The sequence below is a fragment of the Eutrigla gurnardus genome, assembly GCF_963514095.1.
Source record: "Eutrigla gurnardus genome assembly, chromosome: 15".
NCBI lineage: Eukaryota > Metazoa > Chordata > Actinopteri > Perciformes > Triglidae > Eutrigla > Eutrigla gurnardus.
Window position 1 is genome coordinate 6,471,352 of NC_139938.1, and position 12,586 is coordinate 6,483,937.

At 44.3% G+C, this 12,586-nt stretch overlaps 1 protein-coding gene across 4 annotated transcripts in view; it reads left to right on the forward strand.

Moving 5' to 3' along the window:
* The window catches only part of abr (ABR activator of RhoGEF and GTPase), a 111,523-nt gene that overhangs the window by 30,808 nt on the left and 68,129 nt on the right, over positions 1–12,586 (forward strand). For 3 of the 4 annotated variants that reach the window (XM_084029783.1, XM_084029778.1, XM_084029779.1), the window contains exon 2: positions 9,784–9,950. In XM_084029783.1, the coding sequence (XP_083885909.1) occupies positions 9,784–9,950 (167 nt within the window). Of the gene's footprint in view, positions 1–6,186; positions 6,349–9,783; positions 9,951–12,586 lie in introns of those variants that run through there. The other variant, XM_084029780.1, reaches the window with a different exon arrangement.

A 12,586-nucleotide genomic window follows, 5' to 3' on the forward strand; every position in this document is an offset into this window, starting at 1 on the left:
GGTGGGTGTGTCTGCATTTTGATCAGCACCTAAGCCGGATTGATCACAGTTGTTGTCGGCTCCTGGGGGGAAGTGGCGTCCACAGGCTGACGCTCCACATCTGCCTCTCCAGCTGGCGGCTGTTTGTCGTCAGCCTGCAGGTTTACCTTTTTGGTTCCTGGGTGGATTTTAAACCGAGGCTCCATGAAGAGAAACACAGCACCTGAAGGTTCTTGGGTCTGGTTCGCAGATCAAAAGAATCCATTAAAAGCTAACGAAGCAGCAATTCTTATGCAAGCGTTTTATTCGGTTCGTTTCTGTCCCTTGAGTGTAAGACTAGCTTAAAGGAAGAGTCCACCCCAAAATCAGACGTGCATATTTTTCCTCTTACCTATAGTGGTATTTATCTTTCTAGGTTAGTGTGAGTTAGTTTGGAGGTATCGAGTGCCATATGATCCCATATAATGGAATAGCACTCCTAATAGCAAAAACAAAAAAAAAATATTGGGGTGAACTGTTCCTTTAAAGTGCAGTTGCACATCCAAGCAAATAAACCACGGCGTTGTCACATTTTATTGCTGTAAAACAAATATACCTATACGCTCACCAGCGCGCCCCTCTTCATTTTATAGCGTTTCATGTGAAGCATCTGCATATGGTGGAATTAAATTGGCATCCCGTGGCGCTATATAGCTGCTGGTTCCGTCCTCAGAGTCTCATGTCATGTTGCTGCTGTTGAGATGCTTTATGTTGATGAGTGGACTAACGGGCCCGGCCTCTAAAGATAGACCTTCATAAAGGATTTTTAATTTCCCCAGCGTCGCCTGCTGATTGATGACCGTAGGACAGAGAGGTGTAAGAGCCTACATGTAGTTCGTCAACACACACACACACACACACACTGTGACCACACATCTGTCAAGGCACTGATGTACTGTCATGCTGTCGTGACTCCACAGGGCCAGGAGGACTAGTTGCTGAGCTGGAGACCGCAGGAGGCAGCACTCTGTCTTTTTGTTTTCCTTTTGTCTTGCATCTGGTCTTGGGAGAATCGAATCTGTTATGGTTGAGCTCACTTACATCTTATGAGAGCTGCACTGAAGCCGCAGAGGAATATCTTGTCAACAACCCAGAATACACACACACACACACACACACACACACACACACACACAATATAAAACACGTACAGACACGTTGAGACTTTTGCACATTTTCTCTTAATGGCCTCCCCAAAGAAATGTGACTTCCTCATAAACACACAACTCCACGATAAAAAGGACACGTGTGTGTGTGTGTGTGTGTGTGTGTGTGTGTGTGTGTGTGTGTGTGTGTGTGTGTGTGTGTGTGTGTGTGTGTGTGTGTGTGTGTGTGTGTGTGTGTGTGTGTGTGTGTGTGTGTGTGTGTGTGTGTGTGTGTGTGTGTGTGTGTGTGTGTGTGTGTGTGTGTGTGTGTGTGTGCCTTGTGCTCAAAATGGACATTTTGCAGTGCTGCTTGGTGCCCATAGTGTTATCTGGTTGCAGGGCATGATGTAATCCTTGTCCTGCTTAGGAAAATAAAAAGTGCTGAGCAAGGCAGCACAACTCCCTGAATGAATTCTCACACTGCAGCAGCGACTTTGCCTTCCTCCCAACTTTATTAGTCTGCAGCTTTGCCCAGCCGGTCCGAGCTCCTATAGATGGATAAGGGGGAGAGCAGGGAGGATGCCGGCATTAAAGTAGATGCTATGGGAGCTGCATGCGCACATTCTATTGTGAGTCCACTGGTGTGAATGAAGGGTTAAGTGTAGGCAGCGTTGCAGTGGCTGCTGAGCAAAGGGAAAACAGGATGTGTTTTTCTCTACCTCACAGTTATCAGTATTCACATTATTGTTTCAATGCAGGCTCTCTAATCACCGAGCCACCTGACAGTTTTCATATGTGAATTTTTTTGTGGCTGTGAATAGACGGTTTCTGCATCAACATTTTGAAGACACTATTGATCGTCACTCGTCAATGCACAAAGAAATTCCCAAATGTGAGAATTAAATTTGAATACATTTGTATATACTGTGTAGGAGTGTAATTTCTGCCGCTGCAGCAGTTTGTTTATGTATGAATTATTCAATTGACAGATACATATATATATGTATTTATTCTATTTGGATATTTAAATGTGAGGATTTGCTGCAGTGCTCTTGTTCAGTCTTTTCTCTTTTTTTGTTTTCGGATTGTCTTTCAGACAAGACATTTGATGATGTCACGTTGTACTGTGGAAAAATGTTCCAGACATTTAAAGAGCAAATTATTTATCGTTTGAAATAACTGGAAGATGAATTTATAATAAAAAATAGTCATTAGTTGCAGACCCAAGCATCTCTACCATGAAAATAGTGGAAGGTCTTAGAAAATAAATAACATTGACAGACCCAGATATTTACATTAGTGCTGACTCGTCTGTCATTAGACACAGAGTATTGTTGCACCACCTCTGTGGTACAGAATATAATACATTATGTGTTAGTGTCACTTCAGAGGTATGCAATGAGAACATGAGTTATTATCTCACTGGTAACGTAGCGGTGCAGGGAACGGCCACATTTGCATACCAACGTATCCTCTGTGTGTCCGATGTTGTCCTGGAGCAGAATGGTTGGCAGGTGGTGTTTATTGCTCGTTTGTTTGTTGTTTTTCTCACCTCACAGACACGTTTGTGTCTGCCTTATCTGCCATTCTTGTGTATCTTTGTGATAGGTGCCTCTGTCATGTTGGCTGTGTGATGGATGCCGCATGCACGCACACATACACACACAATCTGCTCTTAAGAAGACAGATAAAAGCATCCTTTTATCCACCCATAAAGGTGAGGTTACGGAAGCAGCCACCCTCTATGACTTCGCTCCAACCGAATACTCAGTGTAGTCAGGCAGCTGGAGACCAGCCCGTCGGCCATAGCGGCTCTGAGCAGGGGTCTGTCAGTGTGGTGTTGCCTGGCAACGGAGCTGTCACTCAGCTGCCCAGTGTGAGGAGACGAGACGGGACAGGACATGGATCTTTGTTTTCTGATATTCTTGTGTGAGAGACCACCAGGAGCATAATAGGAACTGATCATATGTTATAAATACTTTGAAGCACAGCTGAGTGGCAGCATCATGCAGTGTTCTATTAATGTCAGCATCCTTTACCACTTACCTATACTGTGTCTTATTGAGGATGTTTCCCCCTCTATTAAATATAAGGGTTGCAGGGTGTGACGCCACATGGCAGAAGAGGATGGCACAAAAATGATTCTGTAGATCTGGTGTGTTCACGACCATGCATTTCTTCTTTTTGATACAGTGTGAGTCAGTGTGTGAAAAGCTGTGGTTTATTGTTCAGCGTGAAGGGCTGAATGAGGGAGTTTCAAACTCTCTGAATAGCCGACAGTGTTCTCTCTCCGCGGAGCCCTCAGTGAGTTTATGACTCAGGCTGTTCAGTTGGAAACATTTCTCCTGTCTTTTCTAAATTGTGCCGTTCTTCCAGGAACACTGGCTTCCTCCCGACACGAACAAACAGCTTATTGGCGAGCAGGAAGCATTTGCATCAATGTGTCCTGTTGTCATGGCCAGGCTATGTCCTTGCAATGGAAACGAGGGCCGGTTATTGAGAGTGACAGGTGGATTTAGAGCCGTCCGTCAGGGGAGGTTAGCAGTAAGAGTGATGTGAGCTGGCATCGGGCGGAGGTCATTGGGTGGGTGAGTGGCGGGGCAGAAGAGCTGGGACTGGATGGTTATTCAACTAGATTTTAGACTTTATTCCACAACAGTGATTCTCTGTAGAACTTCTGGACTCACTTGGATCCACTGTTTCTTTGCTGCCAGCTGTTTTGTGGTGAAAATCACATCAGAGGATACTTGTGCGTTGATGAAATGCACCTCATCATGTTGTTCTTTGATCAAATTATGCTCTCTAAGAACCAGCTTCACCCCTGACCTCTGAAAGGGATAACACAGGAGCATGCTTTATCCCTTTAAACACAAATAACATTTACTTCCAACCATTATCCAATTCATATCACAAGTTATTGGATTTCAGGGGCAGCACTTCAATATCACTCAATATATATTCAGTTTGCTGCTTTACGTTTTGTCGGTGTCACCTTATTGTTGCTTGGCAACACTCTTAAGCGTGGGAGTCGGTTGCTGAACAACTCAAAAAATCTAACTAACACAACAAACCATAACCAAAATGTGTCTCCATTTGGTAGATTATTGGACAGCAGCTCACACTCAATTGTCACATTTCAGAGATTCCTTCAATGCATCAGAGAACATTTCTTCACATCACAACCCCAGCCATATAACAAAGTATGCAGACAGAGAAGAAAAAATCAATTTCTTTGTATATTTATATTTATATCAAAATCCAATATCTTTTTCTTCCTGGAAAGCAAAGTATGACGCATGCTTACATCAGCCAGTGCCAACCAGTAATATCATGACATTCATCAATCAATGTGAAACTTTTGTTGGCTCAGAGCCAGAGAAGGTGGTGAGCTAATGTTCCGCCCGTCTATTCTGTTTCACTCTGAAATACGTCACCGTACGGGAGATAGATACTCTTAAAATGCCGTTTCAGCTTCAAGGTGTCATACGGAAATAATAAATGGCATCAGATCACTCATTTTCAGTTATAAAAAGCAGACTTTATTTAATGCCCAGGCATTTATATTAATGCACTTTTGCATTTTTCTGATTTGTTTCAAAGCGTTCACTTTGATCCCTTGGTAATAAATAAGATAGATTTAAACACTGTGTCACAGGCTTGTGCAGTCATTCGCTGAAGTGAGCGATTCTGCAGATGCAGATCTGTGTGTGTTTTTGTATTTACCCCATTTGAAAGCTTTTCTGGTGTAAGCCAGTGCTTATTAACTGGAGCCTCATTGATCTAATCCCATCAACACACACCAGACACTCTGAGTGAGAGCATGTATCTGTGATGTGAGAGACAGGGAGGGTGTCTGTGTTGCCTCCAGCGACACACTAATTTCCCTAAGCATTATGTGGAGTGCAAAGTAGGTCCAGAGGGCGAGAAAAATCCCCGAAACACCTATACTCTTTGTGGTTTGTGTTCTGTGTGTGTGTGTGTGTGTGTGTGTGTGTGTGTGTGTGTGTGTGTGTGTGTGTGTGTGTTGTTGTTGTTCCCGTGCATAACCGGCCATATGGAGATTATGTCACAATTTCCATAAGGTGACCTTTTCAGTATTTCAGGATAATAAAACCAAATCAGCGTAAATGTCAGATTTTGCCTTAAATCACTCAGAATCAATAAGCGACTCCTTTCAATACGTTTATATTAACATTTAACACATTTTGAAGTCCACAGTGGTGGAGATTTCAACCAAATCTCCATTGAAATCAAACGTTTTAAAGCCCAGACTGCTCCTCTGTCAGCAGTCAGCACATGCAGGATGTGAACAGCGTACATGTGGTTTTGTTTTCCTCTCAGCTCTGTGGTCTCCACTCTCAGCTTACGGTGCAGTCGGTCATCATCAGCTGCAGCCCAGTATTTTAGCGAGTCGGCCCAGGGAATCTGAGGTCAACCACCGGGAGTATGAAGGTCAACTTTGTGTCCATTTGTCAGATACTGAATGCTTTTATGTTCACTCGGTATGACCTTTTGATTTGTACGAGTAAAACCTTCTCTGGCTAATGGACAGTGTACATTTTCAAATGAGTCTGTGGTCGTATGCTGAACCTGGTTCCCCATTTGCCATCAGCGCACTCAGACTCTTTTTTAGTGTGCAACAATCAGCGTTATGTTTGGTTCAGTTGGCTCCATGTTGTTTGACTATCACTGGCTATCTGAACCAGGGATCTACTTTGGGTTGGTTCCTCCTTGTACAGTACATCCAGTGTACCTATAATTCATGCGCACGCACCAACACTATTGTTATTTATGGCTACGTGATCCATAAAGCATAACAGGACTGTCTTTATTGGCCGGCGTGGAAGTGACGTGATGACATTCATGTCGTACTCGGAGCATTTGATAGTTTACATACAGAGGCATCGAGTGTGTTTGCTTCCTCTTCGGCTGTTGTTTGTGAACGCAGCATTGTGGCCTGAGTTTGAGTGCTAAATGAAAGGTTTTTAACCGTGGAAAGTATTCAATGTGAGCGGCGAGACACCGGCTCTCGTTTTCGATGCAGCTGTCGAGTTTGAGTCGAGGAAACGGGACCCGAGGGACTTAAGTTGTGACACGATGTTTGACTTACTTGGTGACATGGATGACTGCCAGTGAAGGTGTCCAGATCAGGAAATATTCACACACACACACACACACGCCGACGCACTCATGGCCTTCTTCTTCGAGGCGGCGTGCTTCATTCGCTCCCTCCGCTCCAGCAACGGTGAGTCTGGTGGCCCTGCGTTGGACTGTGTCTGTGTGCGGTTGTGGATGTGCGTGTGAGCATGTGAGTCGATCTTGACAGCCTCATGTCGGTCCACTTCGCTGTAGTGATGTGCCAGACCGCGGCTGTATTGATTTCTCAACAGGATCTTCCTCCTCTTCAAGTCGATCCTGTTGACTCCACGTTCCCTCCCGTTTAACCGCATGTCACGTTGAGCTCGTCCCCGTTTCAACCCTGTAAAATGTGTGTGTTCGGGAGGCCGCGCCTTTGAACACGTCGGGGCTGAAAAATCCTCTCCACAGAAAAACCCCTCTCCGTGGAACGACAGCGCAGCATTGATTTTTCTGTTTGTCACGCATGGGGATTGTCAGGGTGCATTAGCTGACGGAGGCAGGCGGCATTTCAGCCTGTCAGTGAGTTGCAGATATACAAACCCGTGTGGCGCGGCTTAAACAACACAGCGGCGCTGCAGCCGAGTGGTGTGTGATGTTATTTGGAAATGAGTTTGAATGTTGATTGAGTTCCTGCGTCAAAGTTTTTGATGTGCATTTGAAACCTCGTCTGGGAAAACCTGACAAAGACTGCTGATGCAAAGCCAGGAAAATATATGAATTTTCAGTCACTGTAATGGCGGCAGTGTTTAAAAAGGAGAATAGAACAACAATGCTTTGACAGACATAGATCAGATAAGACGCAATTTTCTCGACCGATTTGGGATTGATTTATAATTGTACAATTGTGTGTGTGTGTATATATATATATATATATATATATATATATATATATATATATATATATATATCTGCACTGCACTGCTCTACTGCACATGAATGCAACACTCTGTCAGCTCCCACAGCCGGTTTGATCTCTCTTGTCTTGACACCACAAAAGCTCACACAGCTTCTCAGCTTTTGAGTGTTTGCAACCTTTTTAGACAGATGCTTTTATATGTATACTGGAAATCTGGTGTGACTGCAAAAAGGAAAAGCATCACAGTAATAGTACCTCTCACATTTTGGAATGAATCTTTTGTGTTGTTGAATTTGATAAAAGCCATGACAGGTGCTTCGTATCAACAAAAATGTGATTCTCGTGGTCATTCTCTTGCCCAGTGTTCCCAGTGAAAAGGCAGCATCGTTGTCTTCTGTGCTGTGGGTATTCCCCAGTGAACACACAATATTTGAGCCGTGTATCGAGGGATTTAAATCAAATCCTCTGCAAATGATTGGAACGCTAAAAAATGTGGGCGGGCTTAGAATGTAATGATCCACACACAACCGCCCTCAAAACTGTTGTTTGCACTGTTCATGCTGGCCCCGGCTCAGAAATCACCATGTTGAGAGCTGTGTGGAGGCAATCCCTCCGACATAGATTTGATCTGAATTCCTTACAGAGAACCAATTAAACAACAAAGTAGTTGACCTGCATTGTATAATTGCTTCCTTCTCTACGTAGCTCTCTTCCTCTTTGTAATCGGGTTGTAATATGATGCGTAAAGGGTGCTCCTCTCTGCAGTCACACTGGACACATAAAACACATGTGTGACTAGGATTTCAGTCCTTTTATTGTCCAATAATTATTATTAAAAAACATGTATAGAGGTGTTTTCCAATAACTGATCTCATCTCTGAGTGCGTCCAAGCAGGACCAGCAGTAAAGCTGAAGAGACATTTTCACAATCGACTTTTTCTTTCTGTATCTCCGTCTGTCGTGCATCAATATTGCTGATCAGACAAAACGAGTGGAAATAATGACCAATTCATGAATTAGAAATGAATTAAGGACACAATGACTCTGATGACTCGCATTAACAGTTTAACGCACACAAGTCAACACAGTGCTGGATGCATGAGGCAGCTGTAAGTAAGCTTGTGCATGTCGGCCGTGCACGAGTGCTGCTCCACCTCTGATCTCCATGGTGGACTGGCTCTCTGCTCAGCACAGCAGAGACTGCATTTCTGAATGATTCCTGCTGCCTATTGACGTTTCTGCAAATAGAAGGGGATCATGGCCTACATCTTTGTAAAAGAGGGAACAGACCTTGGTGCTTGTCTGGACAGGAGTGCTTTGTTGAGAGCACCACGTAAGGCTTTCTCTGCTATCTATCCACACTTCCAGCTCACAATAGAGTTGACGGCTCCCGTGAGCTGGGAGGAAACGTAAGGATTTTTGGGGTACCACTGAGGGCTGTAACTTCAGGAAACATTTTCAGTTTTTTGAAGCTCACATATGCTCACACAACTATAGCAGATTGGGACAAACTTGCCTGTCAGGATGCCAGAAGGTGTACAGAAGAGTCAGAGAGGGAACAGATGGGATAGAGTGAACACACACACACACACACGCTCACACACACACTTGCAAATAGAAAGGGCAGATCTTGTCCATGGATTGGTCACAGTTGGAGTTGGACAAACGACCTCACCTCCGTTTTTTACCTTCCTCTTAACCAGTGCTTCAGCACCCTGTCGCTGTTTTCTGTGCACGTTTCACCACGTCAGCCAAGAACCAAGTGCAGCCATTTGTCAGCTATTTGCTCAATATATACCAGTAAACCATATGGTCGCTGTGTGACTCCACGTACTTCCTCGCATGCGACAAACAGATGGAGGCGGACTTTTGAATGGCACGTGGGCGGTGACTGTGGGACATGTCGCGTGTCAGGAGGTGACAGACGGCGGTGTGTCGGGCACGCATCAACATGAGCTTGATGGCGAGTATCGTCCATGTGGGGATTGAACCCTGGTTTTATTTCACCATTAGTCCTTGTTAGAGTTGTCTGGTATTCTTGCGCGCGCGCACACACACACACACACACACACACACACACACACACACACACACACACACACACACACACACACACACACACACACACACACACACACACACACACACACAATGGTGGGTACGCACATTTGTACTTTAAAGTGATGGTTGAGTTCAGTGTAGGCGATATGCAGTCAGATAGGCTCACCTACGCACCTCCCTCATCATTTGCTTTTCCATCATTGTGTTGTGCGTCTTCACCAACCAGCTGCTCTATGGCGTTTTCTAATAATAACACAAGCTTTAGTGCATGTACTTACATCCTGGACAATCAGTAATTACTTTGTAAGCATAATCAAACATCTGTTTTCTGTGTTTGCACTTGCTATATACTTACATTAACAAATGTAATGTAATGTAATTCCCTTTCTAATGAGACATCAACATTTGTGATGTGTATGTGGAGTTTGCTGCTGAAGAGCATCCTCAGCACCGAGGTGGATTAGATGTCTATCTTTAAAAAGAAATGTATTCTTCTTTTCTAAAATCCATCGTCTCAGCCATTCTATGTGTTTTGTCATGCTTGTAGCACCACAATCAGTGGTGGGTAACAGGAGAATCTAACCCTGACCAGCATCTCCCTCTCCCTCCCGCTCTGTGCTCCAGACTTTAACTACAACACAGATGGCTACGAGGGCGAAGCCGCCGAGGACGGCAAGTCTCAGGATGGCTCCGAGACGCTGCCCTATATAGATGAATCGCCCACCATGTCGCCCCAGCTGTGTGCACCCCAAGGGCCCGACGGGGAGGCAGTGTCCCCCACACCACCAGGGGTAAGAGAGAGCGCGCACACACACACACACACACACACACACACACACACACACACACACACACACACACACACACACACATGCATATATATGGAGGTAGGTACAAATCAGTAGCAGTCCTCCACGCTTGAAGTTCTACATACAACGTATATCATATTATTAGACAATGGAACAGTGTGACAGATGGAGCAAGAGAGAGGGCCGTGCAACATCAATTATACACTGGATGATTGATCAGCTCCGGTGCAATTCTCTTCCAAGCGAGTTTCAATGTAAAAATCCAGGGGGGTAGGTCAGTGGTATAGTAGCCAATGTACCAAGGCTAACTCCTCACTACAGTGGCCCCGGGTTCAAATCTGACCAGCGGCCATTTCTGCGTGTCATCCTGCGTGTCTCTCCTATCTAAATAAAGGCAAAAAGGCCAGGAAAATCAAATGTAAAAATCCTTAAATGCCTGAAGGTAACTGAGAACTACATTACTTGTTTGATTTTTGGTCAGTGTTATGATATTGATTATTGGAGAGCAACCTTTTTTGTAATTCTTTATTGCTGTTTTTTAGTGTTGCTGGAAAGTCCAGTATTCTACAGATTTTTTTTTAAAGACTCCTCCAAAAGAAATGTGAACGTGTCCCTCAGTGTATCGTCCAAAAGAGTCTTCAGATCACTCCCTCCTCAACGGCATTGCCATGTGAAGATCATCTGACCCTGGAGACTAAAGTTTCAACCTTTAAATCATCTTATGTAAACTCAAACATTGAAATGAAATACTATCTTTAATGTGTGACATCAGTCAGTTACAGCTGACCTGACAACAGCCAGTGTTTCTCCTTGTTAGCAGTAGGTGGAGTAGGTGTTCTTCCTGAAGTTGGCCGCCGGATCTCCACCCTGTGTAATTGTTAGCGATTAGCCACAATAGCTAGACTGCCTGCAGCACACTGCAGGGGGCGCGTTCACAGCAGCAGGAAATGACCGCTGACCCAGATGGGGATTGACGGCAGCAGCACCAATCTGCCAATCTGTGTGTTTGCATGCAGAATACATTTCACAAAGTTGATATTTGTTATTCAATCAGTGTTCGGTGATGTGATGTGAGTTTTTCTCCATATTTTCAGTTAATTAATCAACCGCTGCAGTGTGTGATTTATAAATCTGATGCCGTAGGTGGCACTCTGATCTGTGTTAATTCGGTTGCCGTGGAAGAAAAGCAATGCTTCCTCTGTTCCCTCCAAATAAGCTGCTGCTCACTGTTTTTGTGGATGTTCCCCGTAAGGTCGAACCAAACAGCAGGTACTTAGAGAAGCTGATGCCAAAGCTTTCATGGAGTGGGAATACATTGGGCCGTTGTCATTATACCACTTTGTGACGAAGTAGCATTATAGCACTTCTATAAAATGCTGAAATGTCAGAAGGTCAGGGTTAAGCAGGGCACTTTCCATGCCTCGCAGCTGCGTGTGTGTTGGTGTTTGTATGACTGTGACTGTGTGAGTGGGTGCTTCAGCACCCGGGGAGGCTCAGCGGGAGTCATGTTGACCCTGACCTGAACCAGCTCTTTCTCTCACACTCGTATATAGAAAAAAAGAGGCTAGCAGGCTTTCTCTTCACACATCTGTCACACTTTGACGTGCAGCATGAAAAAGCCTGAATGGCGTGCGTTCTATGATTGACACCTTCACATCATGCATGTCCAACAGACATTTTTCCAGTAAGAGCCTTCGCTCGCCACCATAACTTTTCCATCCTGAATCTCTTTCTCTTAAAATCTGCCCGGCTCTATTATTATTATTGGGAGTATTATAACAGAAATGTGAATTCACTGTGACCTTCCAGTTTCAGTGGTGGTTTTTGAATCGTTAACCATGTTGTTCAGTTGAATTCATTCAGGTCAGCTCCTGTAAATGAAACCGTGTCTCCATCTAGTGGCAAGGTTTGGAAAGAACAGACAATGGGACAATTTCACATGATGAAAATCATTTTTACAAAGTGAATAGTCCACTTTCCACTTCCACAGACAGAGCAGCTCATAGAGCCGGCTGGTTTTGATGCTGGGTGAGATCGTTTGTGGGTTTCTTTCCACTGAAGTCGTCCTCGCCTCACTGCCTTGTTAAAGCGGCCTTTTTCGCTCCACTGTTTGCCTTTCATCTGCTGACATGAGAGAGCCAGCGCTGACACCTCCATGCTAAGATGGATGCATTCAGCACGAGCAGCGTGTCTGTCTATGCCCATACATGAGAGTTACATGGGCTGTTTTAGTTTGTGTTCTGGTATGTTTTAAAACCGAGTGTATATATATATGAGGCTTCTCCCTTTTCCTTGTTCTAATCAACTTTTATAGTTTTATGCTTTCATTTTCTTCTTCTTCTTTTATTATCCTCTTTGTTACATTGATCTTTTTTTCCATTCTGTCTTTCTTTAGATCTGACTTTATTATCTGTCCTTTGTCCTCTTTCTTTTATGTTCCTTCCTTCGCCCCAGTTAATGGTTTGCGATGGAGGCGAACTAGAAATACTAGCCACAAAAATGTATTTACTCTGATTCGTTTCCCCAAAACAAAGTATTTTTTTGCTGAATTAGCTTTGCAGAAATTGCCCACATATGAGCTGTGGGGCACTCCGGTCGAGAGCAGGGTGAGAGGTTGT